General features: G+C 44.5%; 1 protein-coding gene across 1 annotated transcript; it reads left to right on the top strand.

The window, feature by feature from the left end:
* Positions 1-6,219: 6,219 nt before the first annotated feature.
* MRPL45 (mitochondrial ribosomal protein L45) lies at positions 6,220-19,113 on the top strand. The gene is made up of 8 exons (XM_047846061.1): positions 6,220-6,395; positions 7,545-7,722; positions 8,565-8,682; positions 12,086-12,184; positions 15,777-15,825; positions 17,706-17,855; positions 18,299-18,472; positions 18,655-19,113. The coding sequence occupies exons 1-8, from the start codon at positions 6,330-6,332 to the stop codon at positions 18,739-18,741; spliced, it is 921 nt and encodes a 306-aa protein (XP_047702017.1). The 5' UTR covers positions 6,220-6,329; the 3' UTR covers positions 18,742-19,113.
* The last annotated feature ends 1,616 nt before the right edge of the window (positions 19,114-20,729 follow it).

Raw genomic sequence — 20,729 nt, 5'->3', positions numbered from 1 at the left:
TCTTCTGCCTCTTCTGCCTTCTGGGATGACATGGTCCTGTTGCTAAGGAGGGCTTCTGGAGAGAGATTTGGGAGATAACTGGGTAACACCCAACTAGGTCAGGGAGTGAGTCAGGGCTCAAGGACTCGATACCAACCTCTCCCACTCCTGCCAGGAAACCTCTGGGGTAAGACAGAGATGAGAGAGTTGCTGAGGGGCGGGCCTCACGGCAGCTTGCCCTGAGGCCTCTGGCTTGTGGTTTCACCCTGGTCTGCCCTGCAGCTGTAACGTGTCTGCTGACACGCAAGCCCTGACAGGCCTTCCCTCTCCCTTTCCCAGACTTCTGCTCAGTCCCAGAAACAGATGGCACATTCCACCCTAGAAGTGAGTATGGGAGAAAAGAGAGGAAAAGGGAAGAACAGAACCAGGAGGAGATGGGACGCTTCAGAACACACAGGACAGAACACAAGAGGCCTTTGTCCAGGAGGTGAGTAGGAGGTAGAAACTAAACTCACCTCCAAGGAAACCAGGATAAGAAAAAGGCAGAAGAGTCCCGAGTACCGCAGCTGGGCTGACACAGAGGGTAGAACAGGACTGAGGGCTAAGCCTGAAGAGTATTCAGCAGCACTAGCCTGGAAACCTGTAAGACTCAGAGCAAAATGGCCAACTGTGACATTTCTTGTTTGGAGGTACTCAGCTCTTGCAAATCCATCCCTCTTTCCTCAACTCCATTCCCAGTTTGTGGCAATTCTTAGAACTCTTCTCCAGTGCAAAAGCAGTTTTGGCCACCTAACTGGCTGCCAGTCACATTTTCCATATGTGAGTTCCCTTAGTGCTCACAACAACCCTGCAAGGTAAGTTTCACGATCCCCGTTTCACAGACGGGTACATTGAATTTGGGAGTAGTGGAGCCAGGTCTGTATCAGTCGCCAGAGCCCTCATGGATCCCACTCTGCCAAGCTGCCTTTGATTTGAAGTCAAATCAGATCAAAATGATGTCAAGGTAGTAGAGACTTCTTAAGCCCTCCAAGGAGCAGTCAGGAGCAGACCAGTGAAGGAACAATGAACAGAGATCTCTAAATCTCTGAATGTAGTATTTGAAAATTCTGAAATTGTTAGGATTGCTAGGCCTCCCTGCAGTCTGAGATCCCAGCGCAGACTTGATGCCCTCTAGTGGAAGTTTTCTGCATTCACACAGCCTCTCTGGCTTCAACCCCAAATCGCTGCGAGGGAGGCCCTCATTCAATCACTGGAGAGCATCCCAAAAGAACAGTCAGCTGAAAGATACATGTTTCTATGTCAGTGTCCATGGGGGACAGAGGAAAGACTATAGGGTGGAGGGGAGATGTACTGAGCACTTGGTTCAGAAGGCACTCTAAAGGAAGTCCTTGTTGGTATATAAATGAACTCAGATATTTGTATGTTATTAATAGGAGCTCAATACACATCGCATGGGACTTTGGTTTTTAGGGCTCTAGAGAGTGACTTTTTTTTTTTTTTAATGTTTATAATTATTTTTGAGACAGAGACAGAACACGAGCAGGGGAGGGGCAGAGGGAGAGGGAGACACAGAATCCGAAGCAGGCTCCAGGCTCTGAGTCATCAGCACAGAGCCCAACGCGGGGCTCAAACTCACAAACCACGAGGTCATGACCTGAGCTGAGGCTGGATGCTCAACCGACTGAGCCACCCAGGTGCCCCGAGAATGACTTTTTTTAATGGTGAAAATTAGTGATCAGAGCCACAAAGTGACTTGCCTGAGACCACAGGGTAAGTAAACATCAGCAATGGTGGGACTAAATCCTTGTCTCCTGTCTCCCAACCCAGAGCTCTTTCCAGTATATGACACTCCGCTATTTGTGGGTCGATTGATTTTAGCCATTAGTTGGTGTGCATATAAGGACATGAGGTTGTAGGCATAATGAGGGAATTGTTTTTGCCCACAATTTATTTCCTGCCCGCAATCTATATACTTTGCATTCTTTTGTTCAGCACATTTATAGAGTGCCTGTTATTGCCAAACAGTACTCCAGGCATTGCTTTTCAGGTTTGTGGACTTTCCTAGGGTGCCCAGCATTTGAAAACAGGCTCCCAAGCTCCTGAGCCCCATGCCTGCAGCCATCCAAGCCCTTCTGGAGTGTCTTCCCCAAGTTCCCAATGCTAAGGTGTTAGATTTATTTCTGTCTCCCTCCTCCTGCAGAGGTAATCCCTGAGAATGGAAGTGGGTTAGAAACAGATTACTCTGATCCAGGGGCTTTGCCTTCTCCTCCCTGAATGTGGCATGGTGGGGGGGGGGGGGGGAGCGGAGAGGGGAAGTTACAAATAGCCTGAAATTCCCTTTTAGGATTATTGCTTGATTTAGCCAGCTGGGGTGAAAGGGGAGCAAGAAGAGGCAAGGGATTAACTCTAGACTGGGCTTGAACAGCAGGATACATGGGCTTCTTTTCTGGCTGAGCCAGATGAGCAATATCTCCTCCCAAACATACCTTTAGAAATAAGGAATTTGAGGCAGGGCAGAAAAAGGTAAAGGAAAAGGCCTTTGTCCTCAGCAGCAGGGATGAGTGGAAGGACAGATGAGAAAGAACAGCTCATAGAAGAAAGTTGTGCAGCACAGAAATAAAGGGTCACGTGTGGGCTTGGAAGTTACCAGCATTCCAGGGATCTTAGCTTCAAAAGAGGTGAAAACTGCTCCCTAGGGGAAGACAGCTAACATACAGGGCTTCCTGAGGATCTCTAGTTAATATCTAGGTTAGGGACATAGTGTTTCATAGCCTCGCTTTAGTGACACTGCACTGGGATGGACACTGGGGGCAGGGACGTGATCTGTGTCCAGAACAAAGAGCCGTTACACTTATCAGGATTCTGCTAGGCTCTGTTTATACCTTCCAGGCCTATCACAAAGCTTGGAAGCAAGAGCCATAACTAACCAGAGTGGAAACATGCATTAACTCATTTAATGAGTTAACAATTCTGTGATTTCGGTATTTAATTACCCCCTTTTTATAGGTAAGGAAAAAAGGTGGAAGGAAGATGTAAATTCAGGTGCTATAATGTTCTTAACCACTATGTGAAAGCTATAGACAGTTAATTCTCGGAGTGACCGAGAAGTTTTGTTAACATTGTTAGCTAAAGATCGGTTGAGAACATTTCTTAGGAAGTCAGAATTCTTGGTTTCTTCTGTCACTTTATCTTGAACCACTCACTTATTTTGCTTTTCATGCTTTCACTCAAGGGAGGGGAGTACAATATAAACACATGCCAAGCCTATCACTCGCTTCAATCCAAGTATCATATTGTTTACTGTCATCAATAAACATTATAATCAGAATCTCCCAGTTCTCCAGAAGGATTTTCTTCATTCAGATCAACTGTGTTTCTAGAATGTAGGTCACTAGGCACAATTTCAGAACTTTCAATCTTTGATGTCATCTGCCACTGGGAGGGGGGAGAAATGCAAGTACACGTCCCACTGCTCAAGGGATAGCCCATCCTCTTTGGCTCCCTTTAGAAATTTCAATAGGAAAGCAAGGGATTCCAAGGAACCCCCTGTATTTGGAGAAATGGATATCAACTTTGCTCTCTGTCTTATCATATTCCATCTGGGATTCTACTCATCCATCTATTGAATACATATTTGAATATTCTACTAGGCGCAAGACTGTTTTTCGAGAGGCAGAGCTCCCAGCCACCTTATCACTTCCTCTAATTGCTTTTAATTTTGCCTTTTCAGAAAGGCAAACTACTGGGGTCGTAGGATTTGAAAATATCCTTTTGGTGGTTGGTGTTACTTCCCCAAAACACAGCTCCCAGTGTTCTGGGGAGTTAATGAGGTAGGAATATAATATAAATTTTCCAAAAGAGCAGTTATTTTAAAAAGCCTACTTATGATTCATCTCAGAATGAATTGATATTGACTTCCCTTAATATTTCACCCAGGCTGATATAGAACAAGTTTTCATTCCCTGAGAATCTGATCAGAGGGGCACCTGGCTGGCTCAGGTGGTGGAGCATATGACTGTTGATCTTGGGGTTGTGAGTTTGAGTCCCACTTGGGTGTAGAGGTTACTTAAAAATAAAATCTTTAGGGGTGCCTGGGTGGCTCGGTCGGTTAAGCATCTGGCTCTTGGTTTCGTCTGAGGTCATGATCTCACGGTTTGTGAGCTTGAGCCCACATCGGGGTCCATGCTGAAAGTGCAGAGCCTGCTTGGAATTCTCTCTCTTTCCCTCTCTCTGCCCTTTCTCCCCTCAAAAAATTAATAAACTTAAAAAATAAACTTAAAAAAAAGAAAAGTAAAATCTAGAAAGAAAGGAAGGAAGAAAGAAGGAAAGAAAGAAACTGGTCAGATGGCAGACAGAGGTGACCTGGGATGTATTGGTTACCATGTGGGTACATGAAAACTCAATGGTGGAGGAGTGCCTGGGTGGCTCAGTCAGTTGAGCATCTGACTCTTGATTTCGGCTCAGGTCATGATCTCACAGTTTGTGAGTTTGAGCTGCGGTGCAGAGCCTGCTTGGGGTTCTCTGTCTCCCTCTCTCTCTGCACCCTCCCTGCTCTCTCTCAAAAATAAATAAATACACATAAAAAATTCAACGGTGGAGGAAATAATCTCAGATAGACTATGTCAATGTTCTGTATTAATAACCATTCTCATGGAATGGAGTTTCCTCACTTCAGTGGGGAGACCAGTAAAAAAAAAAATCATGTTTTATTTTCTGGGGTGTAGACAGACAAGAGTCTATTAAGAAATAATGAGCTGGGGTGCCTGAGTGGCTCAGTCAGTTGAGTGACTGACTTCAGCTTTGGTCATGATCTCATGGTTCATGAGTTTGAGCCCCACATAGGGCTCTGTGCTGACAGCTCAGAGCCTGGAGCCTTTTCAGGTTCTGTGTCTTCCTCCCTCTCTGCCCCTCCCCTGCTTGCACTCTCTCTCTCTCTCTCTCTCTCTCTCTAAAAAGTAAATAATAATAAAACATTTAAAAATTAAAAAAAAGAAATGAGCTCTCATTTAAATGCTTAATAACACACATTCTTTAATTAACACATACATATAGCACCTAATTTCATGTCACAATTAATGTGTCATGCTCCAGGTTCAATGCTGTGGCTAGGACTTGTGGGGAATTCTTACCCTTGAAGAATTTACAGTATAATTGAGAAGTCAAGATTTTAGGCAATACAAGTGATTCCCAAACCCAAAGTAATCCCTCTCTTTTGATAGTCCATAGCATTTTATTTGGACTTTCGTGATAATTATATTTTGGCCTGTAAGCTCTTGTATGTACGTACCACGAGCTCTTAACTCATTGCAAAATGCTATAGACATGTGCTCAATAAACAGTAATTGACAGACTACATAAGAACCTATAGGTAAGTGTGGAAGGTGTTTGCCATTCAGCAATGATTATAGTATGTATTTTCTAGGATGAACTCAACATCATAAATCCTTTAACAACTGAATGTGAAGCAATACAGTATAGTAATTAGAGCATGGTTTCTGGATTTAGTCTGCTTGGATTTGAATCCCAGTTTTGCCAGTTATTAGCCGTGTGACCGTAAATAAATTACTCACTTAATTTCTCTGTGGCCCAACCTCATATGTAAAAGTAGGGTATTACTCTTGTTTGTGGTGAAGAGTAATTGAGTTAATATATGCAAAATGTTTACGAAATTGCCTGGCACTTGGTAAACATTTCTAAGTATAAGCTATTGTTATTATTAAACTGGTGCCTCTTTCCCGAAAGGACCAACAAGAAACGTCTTTGTCAGTCCATGTGTCTTTTGCTTCAATAAACAGTAGTCATTATGTTTGTTCAATAAACACAGTAGTCATTAATCTCTAGTTTGACAGAATTTTCTTCAGGTTAAGGCTGAGAAAACTAGGGCTGTTTAAGGTTACACAGCATATTGAGGTCAGATCCAGATCCAGAAACTATTCATTTTTGGTCTTTTCGTGATCAGAGGAAAACACTTGTCTCCGAAGGGCAACACCTTTTTTAGGGGATGGAAACAAGGTGCAGCAACGTCCCAGTCTTGCAAGAATGCGGCAACTCCTGGCGCCCAGAACACCTCGAGCGCAGGCGCAGCTCCCGCTCCGGCGCTCTCCGGCGCGTGACAGCCGTGCGTTCCACCCTACCCCCAACGCCTCTTAGTGCGCACGCGCGCAGTCTCTACTCTCCCCCTGCCCTCCTCCCCTCAACGCGCACGTGCGCGTTCGCGCCGCTCACACTTCGGCTGAGGGCGCGCGCCCTGGAAAATTCCACACCCAAGCTAGCTCCACCCTTTGCGCCCTTTCTTCAGCCCCCGGCTCTTCACTCCTAGTCCCCATCCCAGCGGCCTTTGCGGGAACAAAATGGCAGCCCCCACGCTGCGGGGTTTGTGTTGTTTATCCAGAGCTTTAGGATGGTGGTCTCGGCAGGTGGGTAGGGACTGGATGAGTAGGACTCCTGGGGCCGGATGAGGACCACAGAGTCGAGGGGGATACTCGCTTTGCACTTGTCGTTGGTGGGCTTGGGCGATACCAGTCACACCTAGCTACGAAAGAGTTTGAGGTAGACGCGACCCAACGACTAAGCTAAGTGGCGGGGTGGGGCGAGCCCGGGTTAGGCCACGAAGACGGGCAAGTTCTCGGAGACGAACTTTCTCCAGTTTGTTCTGCGTCTCTTTGGCGGGGGGGGGGGGGGGGTATTAAAGGGTAAAGAAGTAATGATTTGGAAGTTGGGCTCGCTACCCCCTTGGTTCTTATAAATACCTTACGTTGAACAGCAGCTGGGAAGGAGGGAGTCTCCCGTTGTCCGTCTGACTGAACAAACCTCACGGTCATAGAGAAAAGAGATCTGGCCTCTAAAGAGGTTACTGATCATTTGGGAGCCAGAATGACAGAACAGAGTTTACAGTTAGCCTCCCAGTGGAATGGGCAGTATGTTATCTGAGTAAATATAAAGGAGATGCCAAGAACAGGACTTTTCTTAGGCTTTAATAATAGCATTCCTCTCATTTCAGTGTTGGGTTGATGTTTAAGTTTCCTATGGGATTGAAGGTTCTTTGAGAGCAGAAGTCTTGCTTTAATCAACCGTGCATCCCTGGGACTTGGCATAGTCGTGTGCTAGGGGAAAGCCTTTAGTAAATGTTGAGTGCTAATAAAGGTTGCTTACAGGCTTCTGGTTAAGACACCCATAAGTGGTCCCTGCCCTGGTATGTGGCTTTGTAATTGTTTCTAAGTCATTCTTTGAATATGTCCTTTCTGTCTTTGCTTAGAGTTTGTTCAAGATAGATTTCTTTCCAGGGACGCCTGGGTGGCGCAGTCGGTTAAGCGTCCGACTTCAGCCAGGTCACGATCTCGCGGTCCGGGAGTTCGAGCCCCGCGTCGGGCTCTGGGCTGATGGCTCGGAGCCTGGAGCCTGTTTCCGATTCTGTGTCTCCCTCTCTCTCTGCCCCTCCCCCGTTCATGCTCTGTCTCTCTCTGTCCCAAAAATAAATAAAAACGTTGAAAAAAAAATTAAAAAAAAAAAAAAAAGATAGATTTCTTTCCAGGTTACCTTCATCCTAACTTTTTCCTGTCTTGCAGCCAGTCCTGGTGACTCAGTCCACTGTTGTAGTTCCAGTGAGAACTAAAAAACGTTTCACACCACCTACTTATGAACCCAAATACAAATCAGAAAAGGAGTTTATAGAACATGCCCGGAAAGCGGGACTGGTCATTCCTCCGGAGCGTTTGGAGCGTCCTCTGCACCTGGCCTGTACAGGTGAGGCCTGGTCTTTCTGAGACCCTGACCAAATCTCCTGTCAGAGATAGTCTGGAAAGTGGAATGATTTGGACTGTGATTCATTGTATTTAACTGACTACAAAATCAGTTCAGCCCTGATAGTGATTTACTTTATGTACACCATATTTTATGAGGTCATCTTTGATCTTGTTTTCACACTGTTCCTGGAAGTCAAGGGTGAAGTTGCTCTATTTTGTACAAGAAGAAATTGAGGCTCTAAGAGAAAACTTAAATTATCTTATTTTTTTCTTTTAATTTTGGGGTTTTTTTTTAATGTTTTTAAATGTTTTTATTTATTTTTGAGAGTCAGAGACAGACAGAGCGTGTGAGTTGGGGAGGGGCAGAGAGAGAGGGAGACACAGAATCCAAAGCAGGCTCCAGGCTCTGAGCTGTCAGCACAGAGCCCGACGTGGGGCTCGAACCCATGAACTGCGAGATCATGACCTAAGCTGAACTTGCATGCTTAACTGACTGAGCCACTCAGGTGCCCCAGTTTGTTTATTTTGAAAGAGAGAGCGAGAGCGCGCGCAAGCAGGGGAGGAGCAGAGGGAGAGAAAGAATCCCAAGCAGGCTCCTCGCAGTCAGTGTGGAGCCTTATGTGGGACTTGAACCCACAAACTGAGATCATGACCTGAGCCGAAACCAAGAGTTAGAGGCTTAACTGACTGAGCCACCCAGGTGCCTCTTACTCTGTTTTTTCTAATGTAACATAGTTCCCTCTACACGGAAGTCTACTTTATGTCCATGATACTTCTCAATTTTATATGACCTCAAGATGACTTTTTAAGCTTTTGATGCCTTGTTTTCTTCTTTCATTACAGCTGGTATCTTTGACGCCTATGTTCCTCCAGAGGGTGATGCTCGCTTGTCCTCTCTCTCGAAGGAAGGACTGGCACAGAGAAGTGAGCGGTTGAAGAAGAAGGTGACCTCCCAATTGTCGTAGGTGTCGGAGACAACTGGGAATCCATATTAGAATACAAATTTCTTGTTGCTGCTTTATTCCAGAGAGGCCGTTGTAGGTTAACTGGGTTGGACATAACTCCCTTGATGACTTGGCAGTGTATTTTTTTCTGTAATAGAATTTAGTTAATGTTGGAGAATATGGGCATTTTGATTTCTTAGCATCTCAACCTTTATTGGTATTTTTGTCACTTCAGTTAGAGAGTGACTTAGAAGTTTGTAGAACACTTTTTTGATCACATACTTTAAATTTTAAAGTAATAATAAAAGCATCTTTCTTTGAGAAGTACCTTAGAGTTGGAACTACAGAGAGTAAAAAGTCAAAAAGGGTCAAGAAGACAGACCTGGCCTATGGAGGTAGCTAGGTCTTAACTAAGGAGCAGAAGCCAAAACCTTCTTAGTCTTTCTTTTAATTGAAAGGATGGAAACATTTATATTTGTCACTCCAAAGTTCTTTAGGGTCATTTATAAATTTCTGTGCACAGGCTTATTGAGTCATTGTTAATACTTCATGTGGCCATAATTTACTTCTCTAAATTCACATCTTATCACACCACCTTTCTGTTAAAACTCTTTTATGTTTCCTTATTACCTGTAATAAAATCCAGACTTCTTCAGTGGTATTCAAGGCTTTTTGTAAATCTGGTTCTTGCTTAACCTTTCTACTGTCATCTTACTCCATTTTTCTCATCCTAAACTTCACCGTTTCCAAACTAATTGCCACTTCCTTGACGGTACTGTGCTATGACTGTGTTTTTGCACATTCTTTCCTTTACCTGAAAAATGCCTTTTTCCTCCTTTACTTGGTAACTCCAACTCATTTCTCAAAAATGAGTAGAGCATCGTGTCTGCTTTTCGTCTTTCCCGGACTCTTTTTGGAGCTGCCTTTACTGTAACTGTAACTATACACTTCTAGTAATTGTACTGCGATGGTTTCCTCTCATGTATTTCTCTCTGGGACTGTGCTCTCTTTTGTGGTAAGGTCCATGATGATGATGGACAAAACACATGTGATTTTATCATTGAGTTATCATTTAAGGGAGGAAAACAGCCATTAAATACTGATTACACACAGTTAAATAATTATAGGTGTGGTGAAGTAGGGGTGTTATAGGATCATACGACAGGGAAAGATAACTTGGTTTAGGAGTTCAGGGAAAGCTTCCCGAGGAAATGACATTTAAAGGTGGCGCCTAAAGAATTGCTTGCAGTTAGCTGGGTAGAGAGGTGTGGTGAGGAAGAGCATCCTAGGGAGACAGAACAGCACAAGCAAGGCTCTCAGGTGAAAACAGTGTGAAGTGGGTGTTGGATTTTGTCAAATGCTTATTCTGTCTGTTGAGATGGTCATGTGATATATGCTTCTTTAGTCTGTTGACATATTGTGTTACGTTAACGGATGTTTTAATGTTAAGCCAACCTTGCATTCCAGGGATAAATTTCAGTTGGTTATGGTGTCTCTCATCCTTTAGTATGTTCAACACTTTGATTAGATCAGAATTCTCTGTTTACATTATAACTATGAGAATATTGTTGACCGCTGAGTCATGCAGTACATTATCATGACTTTTCCTGCCTAATATTTCTTTTCTGGAGTTAAGTGTGAGTGTTTTTTTTGTTTTCTGTTTGTTTTTCCTCATTTGCTTACACAACCTCGCATTGTGCAAATTTCTTCTCAATACGTTGAAAACATTAAGTATTTTATCAGTTTCATCTTCAAGAAGAAATCCCTCCAGGAGTTTTCTTACCTGCTTTCAGTCTGGACTGGTTGCTTTATTATTATTATTATTATTATTATTATTATTATTAAATGTTTTCATTTTATTTTGGGGAGAGCGTGAGGGGGTGGGGGACAAAGGATGGATCCAAAGTGGCCTCTGTGCTGACAGCAGAGACCCTGATGCAAGACTTCCAACTCATGAACTGTGAGATCATGACCTGAGCCTAAGTCAGATGCTCAACCAACTAAGCCACTGGTTGCTCCTGGACCAGTTGCTCTATAGGCCCACTGTACATCTTGGGATCTACTTTTCTCATCATCTTGATAACTCCTTTTGTCTTGCCCTTGTGTTGTGTTCCCTGTTTCCTGGATCTTATGTCTGTCTTTCATAGTTTATTCTGTTATGTTGGTGGAGCACATCAGCTTCCTGAGAAAGAGGGCATGGTAAATAAATGAGATCTTTCAAGTCTAAGAAAAACTCTTTTAATTTTTTTTTTTAATGTTTATTTATTTTTGAGCGAGAGAGAGACAGAGTGTGAGCAGGGGAGTAGCAGAGAGAGAGGGAGACACAGAATCTGAATCAGGTTCCAGGCTCTGAGCTATCAGCACAGAGCCCAATGTGGGGTTTGAACCCATGAACCGTGAGATCATGACCTGAGCCGAAGTCAGATGCTTAACCAACTGAGCCACCCAGGTGCCCTAGGAAAAGCTCTTTTGCTTACTCTCCTATTTCATTTATAATTTGCCCAGGTAAAGAATTCTGAGCTCAATAATTTCCTCAGTTAAAAGCACTGCTTCATTGTCTTTCTAATTTCTAATGTTGATGTTATTCTGATTCTTGAGTCTATGTGTGAAACCTGTGTTTTCTTCCTTAGTGTTTATAGGATGTTTTCTTTGAAGCCAGAATTCTGAAATTTCACTTTGGGAAGACTTGGTCTTTCTTTAGCATGATTAAGTGTGAGTTAGAAGGTTGAATTTATAGGGCTTGGCACATTCAGAATTTTTGAATAAGTGAACAGACATTAATGGAGGTTAATGTAAGCTTTGAGTTATGGATATTGTATGAAGTCTTTAGAGATGATTCTTGGGGTGCCTGGCTGGCTCAGTTGGTAGAGCATGCAGTTTTTGATCTCAGGGTCGTGAGTTCAAGCCACAGTTGGGCGTAGAGCTTACTTAAAAAAAAAAATAGGCAGCTGGGTGGCTCAGTTGGTTAAGCATCCAACTCTTGATTTCAGCTCAGGTCACGATCTCACGACTCATAAGATCAAGGCCCACATCAGGCTCTGCACTGAAAGCGTGGAGCCTGCTTGGGATTCTCTCTCTCTGCCCCTCCCACTCTTGCTCACTCTCTCTCTCTTTCCCTCAAAATAAATAAATAAGCATTAAAAGGGGGCGCCTGGGTGGCGCAGTCGGTTAAGCGTCCGACTTCAGCCAGGTCACGATCTCACGGTCTGGGAGTTCGAGCCCCGCGTCAGGCTCTGGGCTGATGGCTCAGAGCCTGGAGCCTGTTTCCGATTCTGTGTGTCCCTCTCTCTCTGCCCCTCCCCCGTTCACGCTCTCTCTCTGTCCCCAAAATAAATAAACGTTGTAAAATACTCTTAAAAAAAAAAAAAAAAAAAGCATTAAAGGAAAAGAAAGAAAGAATTCTTATACTTAATTTTACAGAGTCCGGAAGATAAGAGAACATGATCCTAATTTCAAAATAAAGGACTTCCCTGAAAAAGCTAAGGATATTTTTATTGAAGCTCACCTTTGTCTAAACAAGTAAGTGAACTCGTATTTTATACCTGTTATGTTTTTAGCAGTTATTCTAGGCACAGATTTTTTTTTTTCCTTTGGTTAAGAGTTCTAGAGTGACCCGGGTACCTGAGTGACTCAGTCAGCTGATTTCGGGCTAGGTCATGATCTCATGGTCAAGGGATCAAGCTCCGCATTGGACTCTGTGCTGAGCGTGGAGCCTGGTTAAGATTCTCTCTCCCTTTGCCCCTCTCTCCTGCTCGTGTATGTGTGCTCTCTCTAAAAAAAAAATATATAGATTGATTGATTTAAGAGTTCTAGAGTGACCTAGATAGGTCTAGGTGTGTGTTTGAGCCAGCCAGTTTTTAACGTTAATTTCTTATCTTAGGAATTCTTATACAGGTATCATAAATTCTGTCTTCACATCTGAGCATAATGTGGGCTTATGACTTTATTAGCCGCTCCCGCCGCCCCCATACACGTACCCAGCCAGCCCTAGACAGAGAGAAGCTTTATCTCTCAGTTGGTGAACTATTTTTGTAGTCTCCCTTTGCTGCAGGTGCAGGATTCTTAAGGGTCCTAGCTTTGTGCAGGGATCTCAGTTCCAACTTCCTGTTCTTTGAGGGTTCAAGGATTTAGGAAGAGTCTGTTCCTAGCCATCAGATCCTGTTTCTTTCTTTTTTTTTTTTTTTTTTTTTTAATTTTTTTTTAACGTTTATTTACTTTTGAGACAGAGAGACAGAGCATGAATGAGGGAGGGTCAGAGAGAGAGAGGGAGACACAGAATCTGAAACAGGCTCCAGGCTCTGAGCTGTCAGCACAGAACCCAACGCGAGGCTCGAACTCACGAACCATGAGATCATGACCTGAGCCGAAGTCAGATGCTTAACCGACTGAGCCACCCAGGCGCCCCTGTTTCTTTCTTTTTTTAAAGTTTTTTTTAAAGTTTATCTTATTTTGAGAGAGAGTGAGAATGAGTGGGTGAGGGGCAGAGAAAAAGAAAGAGAGAATCCTAAGCAGGCTCTGTACTCTGCACTCATGAACTGTGAGATAATGACCTGAGCAGAAACCAAGAGCCGGATGCTTAACTGACTGAGCCACCCAGGTGCCCATCAGATCCTATTTCTAGATCCCTTTAATCATCCCATATGCTGTCATGGTGTCAAGTTATATTCCTTCCATTCTGGTTTTAGTTCTCTTTCCTTTTGGCATCTAGTGACTTACCTTTCTTGTGAAGTAGGCTGGAGAGTTTAAAAATGTATGTATGTTTGTGTGTATTCTATCCTGTCCCAACATTTCTAGATGTTTATAGTGGGAGTAGTTTTATATGAGCTCAGTCCATTGTGTTGTTAGAAACAGATGTCTTCCTCTTATTTTTCAGTGTAAGTTTTATCGTAAATGGTAAGTGAACTCTTAGACAAGGGAATTTATTTCCACTGAAGATTTTTAGGTCAGGATAGTGAGGAGGAAGAGTTCATTGAGAGGTGCCTGGCCTGGTGGTCATGGTAGCTGTCACCACAACTCAGGTTAGTCCAGTCTAGTCTAGTCTAGAGCTACAGTGGGGGAAATGACTTGAAATCTTTTCTTTTGTTAGGAGTAGAGGTGGAGGCAAAGCACATGGATAAAACTAATCCCATTCTAGCATTAGGGACAAGATTTAAAAAAAAATTTGTTTTTTAATGTTTATTTTTGAGACAGAGACAGAGCATGAGTGGGGGAAGGGCATAGAGAGAGGGAGCCACAGAATCCAAAGCAGGCTCCAGGCTCTAGGCTGTCAGCACAGACCCTGACATGGGGCTCAAACCCACAAACCATGAGATCAAGACCTGAAGTTGGACACTCCACCAACTGAGCCACCCAGGTGCCCCAGGGACAAGATTTTTTAAAGGAACAAAGACTTAAACTTCCCAGGAGGTATTAAACTGTGGGGAAAAGTCATGAATGTGGATCTGAAAGACATTAATCCATGCATGACCTTAGGTTTACTTGAAGCCTGTCTGTTAGGAACCTCCTAAAATTCTGTATGTACAGGAGCTGGGGTTTGCTGTCTGTTTTCTTACTATTGCTGCCTACTGCATAGAATCAGCATAACAAGTCACTGTGGTTGCAGCAAAGGTGGTAGGGGAGTAGAAGGAAAGGACCAGAAAAGACCGATGCTTATCTTTTGGTTAGGTTCACAGATAAGAGTGTAAGAGATGGGGTATCTGATTGGCTTAGTTGGAGGAGCACGTGACTCTTGATCTCAGGGTTGTGAGTTTGAGCCCCACATTGGGTGTAGACATTAATTTTTTTTATAAAAAACATTTTTAATGTTTTATGTTTGTATTAGAGAGAGCGCACATGTGTGTGGGGGGAGGGGCAGAGAGAGTTGAAGACAGAATCTGAAGCAGGTTTCAGGCTCTGAGCCATCAGTACAGAGCCCCATGAGGGTCTCAAACTCATGAACAGTGAAATCATGACCTGAGCTAAAGTTGGACGCTTAACTGACTGAGCCACCCAGGTGCCCCTAATTTGTTTACATGTTTATTTATTTTTGAGAGAGAGAGAGAATGCATGCGAGTGGGGGGAGGAGCAGAGAGAGAGAGAGATACAGAATCAGAAGCAGGCTCCAGGCTCCGAGCTGTCAGCATAGAGCCCAATGCAGGGCTTGAACTCACAAACTGCAAGATCATGACCTGAGCCGAAGTCGGACATTTAACTGACTGAGCCACCCAGGTACCCCAAGATTACTTTTAAAAAGGAAAAAAAAAAAAGAATAGTGAAACTTGCAAGGCCAGTCCATTTGGTATTGATGATGTGTTTGAGGTAAGAGAAGATGAGAGGAGCTTTTGATTTTTTTTATGATGGATCTGTGAGAGTCTCTTACCCATCGTAAGGATGTATAGTAATTTCTGAGAAATTGGTTTCTGCTCCTGAGATTCAAACATAACTTCAACCTGCAATTAGATCTCAGGGTATTCTATTTTTTTTTTTTTTTTTTAATGTTTATTTTTGAGAGAGAGAGACAGAGCATGAGCAGGGGAGGGGCAGAGAGAGAGGGAGACATAGAATCTGAAGCAGGCTCCAGGCTCTGAGTTTTCAGCACAGAGCCTGATGCGGGGCTTGAACTCACGAACTGCAAGATCGTGACCTGAGCTGAAGTCAGACAGTTAACCAACTTGAGCCACCCAGGCACCCCCCCAGGATTGTTGTTTTTTTGTTTTTTTTTAAATTTTTTTTTTTCAACGTTTATTTATTTTTGGGACAGAGAGAGACAGAGCATGAACGGGGGAGGGGCAGAGAGAGAGGGAGACACAGAATCGGAAACAGGCTCTAGGCTCTGAGCCATCAGCCCAGAGCCCGACGCGGGGCTCGAACTCACGGACCGCGAGATCATGACCTGGCTGAAGTCGGACGCTTAACTGACTGCGCCACCCAGGCGCCCCTGTTTTTTTTTTTTTTTTTTTTTTAAATCATGTTCATCTTTGTGTGCCAGGTAACATAGCACGTTACGTGGCTTACAGTATGTATGCAGAGAATGTTTGTAAAAAGGAATTGTTTTCCATTTTGAGGGCTATTTTCAGCTTTTGTACAGTGTCATAAAGCAAGAGCCAATGATCTGTATCTCTTTCTTTTTTAGCTCAGACCATGACCGGCTTCATACCTTGGTAACTGAAAACTGTTTCCCGGTAGGTTCTCCACCTCTTTAGAACTGTGGGAGTTCTGAATGGATAGATTCTAGACATTACCTCTGGGTTCTTTTTTTTTTTTTTTTTTTTTTTTTTTTTTTTTTTTTTAATTTTTTAACATTTATTTATTTTTGAGACAGAGAGAGACAGAGTATGAACGGGGGAGGGGCAGAGAGAGAGGGAGACACAGAATCGGAAGCAGGCTCCAGGCTCCGAGCCATCAGCCCAGAGCCCAACGCGGGGCTCGAACCCATGGACCGCGAGATCGTGACCTGAGCTGAAGTCGGACGCTTAACCGACTGAGCCACCCAGGCGCCCCTCCTCTGGGTTCTTAAGAAGGGCCGATTTTGAAAGTACAGGAAGTTTAAGGCAAATGCTGAGGTTCCATTGTTTTTTGACTGAATGGTACTGACTTGACATGGACTTTGGTAAGGGCCAGGCAGATGAGGTAGGAGGAAGTCCCTCAGCAAGCAGTACTGAAACCTCAGGGTATGGATGCTCAGGTCAGGGTGTGGACCACGTTAGGCAGCCCTACAAACCCCTGCAGTGTAATAAAGGATTTAGCATTTACGAGGCTTACATTTTGTGTTAGGGTGCTAAGGTACTTTGGGAGACTTCCCAATATCGGGACTTTGTGGTTCAAGAATAAGAACAATAAGAACTTCAGTTTCTATCAACTTAGCCTCATCTTCCTGTGGTCAAGTATAACTAATTTGGTCTTAGCAGTTTAGCCTTTATTCGCTATAAAATTCTATTCTTCACTGATACAAGGCAAGGGGCGGAATAAAACAACATATATGCAGTCAACAGAAACATGTACAAGAACTAGCAGATTATAAAAGTGTAAGGGAGGGGCCCTGGAGTTGGTAGAGCATGTGACTCTGGATCTCAGGGTCATGAGTTCGAGCCCCATGTTGGGTATAAAGATTACATAGAAATAAAATCTTTGGGGGGCGCCTGTGTGGCTCAGTGGATTGAGTGGCCTACTTTGGCTCAGGTCATGATCTCATGGCTTGTGAGTTTGATCCCTGCATCAGGCTCACTGCTATCAGCATGGAGCGCATTTTGGATCCTCTGCCCCTCTCTCTCTTTCTGCCCTTCCCCGACTCGTGCTCTCTCTCAAAACAAAATAAATGAGTAAAATAAAATCTTTGGGGCGCTTTGGTGGCTCAGTCAGTTGAGCATCCGACTCTTGATTTTGTCTCACCCATGATCCTAGGGTTATGGGATTGAGCCCTGAGTTGGGCCCTGCGCTGAGTGTGGACCCTGCTTGAGATTCTCTGGTTCTCTCTCTCTCTCCCTCTGCACCTCTCCCCAGCTCACACTCTTTCTCTAAAAAAAAAAGTTTTTTTAAGGAAAAAAATTTTAAGTGTAAGGGAGGGGTAATGGGGTATTTTAACCGGCAGTTTGGAGTATGTTTTTCATTGATTTGGAGAAGGTTCCTTGAGGAGGTAGGTGGGTCTTGATTTGTTGATTTAGATGAAAAGAGTGGTTTCGAGGTGGACTTGAGCAATAAATTAATCAAAACTTGGAACGGTGGGGTGTCTGGGTGGCTCATCGGTTAGGCGTCTGACTCTTGATTTCAGCTCAGGTCATGATCTCACGGTCGTGGGATTGAACCCGGAGTTGGGCTCTGTGCTGAGTGTGGAGCCTGTGTGGGCCCCTCTCTCTCCTCTCTCTCTCTGCCCCCCCCCAAATAAATATTTTTTAAAAAAACTTGGAAAGGTGAGAAACAATAGGCACAAGAAAGCATTTGGTGGGAGATGTTAGGTGATGCCTGTAGTATCTCTGGAAGTGAGAATAGGTGTGGAATTCCAGAAGCACCAGCTTTCCTAAAGGAAAGTAAAACCCCAGTTGAATTTTTTCTCCTCTGCCCTCAGGACATGGTCTGGGACATCAAATATAAGACCGTCCGTTGGAGCTTCGTAGAATCTTTAGAACCGCCTCAGGTGGTTCAGGTTCGCTGTTCAAGTCTGATGAACCAGGGCAACATATATGGCCAGGTCACCGTCCGCATGCACACCCGGCAGGTAGAGGCACCAGTCTGCTTTCCTCCTAGCTTTTCTTCATTCTCAGGTTGGGTATCTACCTCTGGAGTCCTGGGTACAGTTTCCCAGGACTGTGGGCTCTAAGGAAAGGTTCACCATGGTCTTCCTTGCTCTGTCAGGGTGCCCTTCCCACTGTGGATGTTAGCTCTGCTAAGACAGGTGTGAGGACACTCTCCCCCACCCTTCTTGATCCTCCCTCTCCCACCTTCCTATACCCTGTCCCCAGTCAAAAACCCTCTAAGAGTAAACTGTCAGTAGTTGATCACTTAGTCTGAATTCAGAATTCCGAGGTAATTTTTTCTACCCATTAAAATTTTTTGTTATGGTTGTTTCAGAATGGTTGTGTGGCATAGAAAAGGAAAAAAAAAAAAAAAAAAGCAAACCAACTGAGTACTAATAGGCCAGATTTGCTTTCATCCTTGCAGACTCTGGCCATCTATGACCGGTTTGGCCGGTTGATGTATGGACAGGAAGGTGTGCCCAGGGATGTCCTGGAGTATGTTGTGTTTGAAAAGCATCTGGTAAATCCCTATGGGAGCTGGAGAATGCATGGCAAGGTCATCCCCCCATGGGCACCCCCTAAGCAGCCCATCCTTAAGGTAAGTCGTGATTTGAGAGTGCTGTGCAATCTTAAGCCACTCCTCTTGGGCTCCTCCTAGTGGAGAAACGGGGTGATGCAGCACCAGGGAAGGGGAATCCTCCATAGAGGAGGTGGGGGTGAATCTCTCCTCCGTAAGTCATGGGCCTGGAAGGTAGATAACTCAGCTTCCTGCTCTTTCAGACGGTGATGATCCCTGGGCCCCAGCTGAAACCTGGAGAAGACTATGAGGAGCCACAAGGAGAGGCCCATAAGCTTCAGCAACCCTGATGGCAAAAATGACTCCTGGGGTGAAACATGGCTGATGAGATGGCCAGAAGCTATGGAGTCTGGGAACTGTGAAGTCAGTCATCTTTTCATCATGCTGTAGAAAGACCTACCTTTGTCCTCTCCTGTCCTGCTTGGGTGTTTTCAGCTGTCTCCTTGGCAACCACGGCTGATGGCTGGGCCCAGGTGGGTGGCTGATATGCACAGCCACGAACCCACTTCTCCCTTTTTAAACTGTGTTTCTAGCTGCTGAGTCTCAACGAAAATACGTTTGGATACCTGTTTTTTCTGCAGCAGAGACTGGCAGAATTTTCTTTTTAATTACAAGGCAGGGATCAGAGTTTGAAATAAAACACTGTCAGGGTGTTGGACAAATTGTGGCGGGTTCTGTACCTCTCCCAGGGTTTACGCTGGAAGTAGACCAGCTTTCAGATGGCACAAACGGAAGGTAGGCTGAACTGAGCGATGTGACTTCCGGGAGATCCAGGTTTGGGACACATAATTAGCGTTCATTGAAGAGGGTCTTTTCTCATATACTGACTCACGTAGTCATCATTTGTACTTCGTAGAAGAATGTAAATCCAAAGAAATCATTTATCTTTCAGCCTTTCGATCATGTTCTTAATTATCGGCTGCATCCTAGTGCGATCCCAGGAAGCATGGTAGGAGGCAGGGGCCATGGAGGAGTTGATCCATTTGAGAATTCCATCTGTAAGACTTCCCTGATTTCTAGCCCCCTTTGGAGATGGTGACCATGCTTTTCAGCCCCCATCGGTAAAGCGATCGTACTAGAATATGAACCTGTTGAGAGTGAAGCAGTCCAGCTCCTGCTTGTTCCTGGGCTCTAGCTGGGCTGTCCGGAGGAGGTTGTGGGGCTTCACCTGCTTGTGTGTCTGGGTCATCTGAGGTACGACCAGGGAAACCACTGTACCAGCAACAAGCTTGGCTTTTACTATTTATCAGCCCACTGGGGGCCCCCCTTAAAAAATAGGACCTTAATTCTCATACTTTGTATTTTTCAAGCCTAGAATTTTCTTTTTTTTTTTTTTTTAAATTTTTTTTTCAACGTTTATTTATTTTGGGGACAGAGAGAGACAGAGCATGAACGGGGGAGGGGCAGAGAGAGAGGGAGACACAGAATCGGAAACAGGCTCCAGGCTCTGAGCCGTCAGCCCAGAGCCCGACGCGGGGCTCGAACTCACGGGCCGCGAGATCGTGACCTGGCTGAAGTCGGACGCTTAACCGACTGCGCCACCCAGGTGCCCCTAGAATTTTCTTTTAACAAGTCTGTCCCTTAGGGTCAGGATTAATCTGTTCTGATCTTATCCTGAGAGCAGAATCCAAAGAGACCAGAATCAGTTTCTAGTAACTGATGTAACTCCTCTACATCTAGTAACTGATGTAACCTAACTCCTCAGTCTCTCTACAACTACCGTCTCAGCAAGGCAGACAACAGACCAGTCCTCACTGGGGAAAGCTGATCTTTTTACAACAGCTGTTGAATGCAGACTGTGGGAACAAGATGTGTATGCCCCGGGGAGAGGCAGCACTGGCGGCTTAATCCAGAGCAGCCACTCTTTATCATATACCGTTTAGTCTCAGCCCTTTTGGCTTAAAATGTGCATCAGTCTGCAGCATGTCTGAAGTGAGGTCTGGCCACATCCTATTTGCCTGAGCCCTGGATTAAGGCAAAATGAGAAGGCAAGTGCTTTCAGCAGGATCCACAGCTGGGGAGTATGGAGGAAGGGGAAGTAATCCAGGGAGGGCAGGGAAGCAGAGATGTGAAGAAACACGCTTAGTGGGCACATGACCGATTGATTTCTCTGAATATATAAAAACAGTGCTTCAAATAAGCTGTTTCATCCCACTCCCCTAGATCTGTCTCAGGGGTCTCTAGATAATCCTAAATAGCAGCTAAGCGGTAGCTGCCACCAGGGAGCCAGAGGATAAGTGCAATTTTCATTTCCCCTTGGGATCAAATCCAGCTGAGC

The sequence above is a fragment of the Prionailurus viverrinus genome, unplaced genomic scaffold (genome assembly GCF_022837055.1).
Source record: "Prionailurus viverrinus isolate Anna unplaced genomic scaffold, UM_Priviv_1.0 scaffold_35, whole genome shotgun sequence".
Lineage (NCBI taxonomy): Eukaryota > Metazoa > Chordata > Mammalia > Carnivora > Felidae > Prionailurus > Prionailurus viverrinus.
This window is presented reverse-complemented; position numbering and strand designations above follow the sequence as displayed.

What these genes read in the sequence shown, in the direction of transcription:
- MRPL45 (XM_047846061.1), top strand. Translation starts at nt 6,330, where the DNA reads ATGGCAGCCCCCACGCTGCGGGGTTTGTGTTGTTTATCCAGAGCTTTA. An exon ending in TAGGATGGTGGTCTCGGCAG is followed by an intron (nt 6,396 to 7,544) that starts GTGGGTAGGGAC and finishes CCTGTCTTGCAG; the next exon opens with CCAGTCCTGGTGACTCAGTC. An exon ending in AAGGTGACCTCCCAATTGTC is followed by an intron (nt 8,683 to 12,085) that starts GTAGGTGTCGGA and finishes TTAATTTTACAG; the next exon opens with AGTCCGGAAGATAAGAGAAC.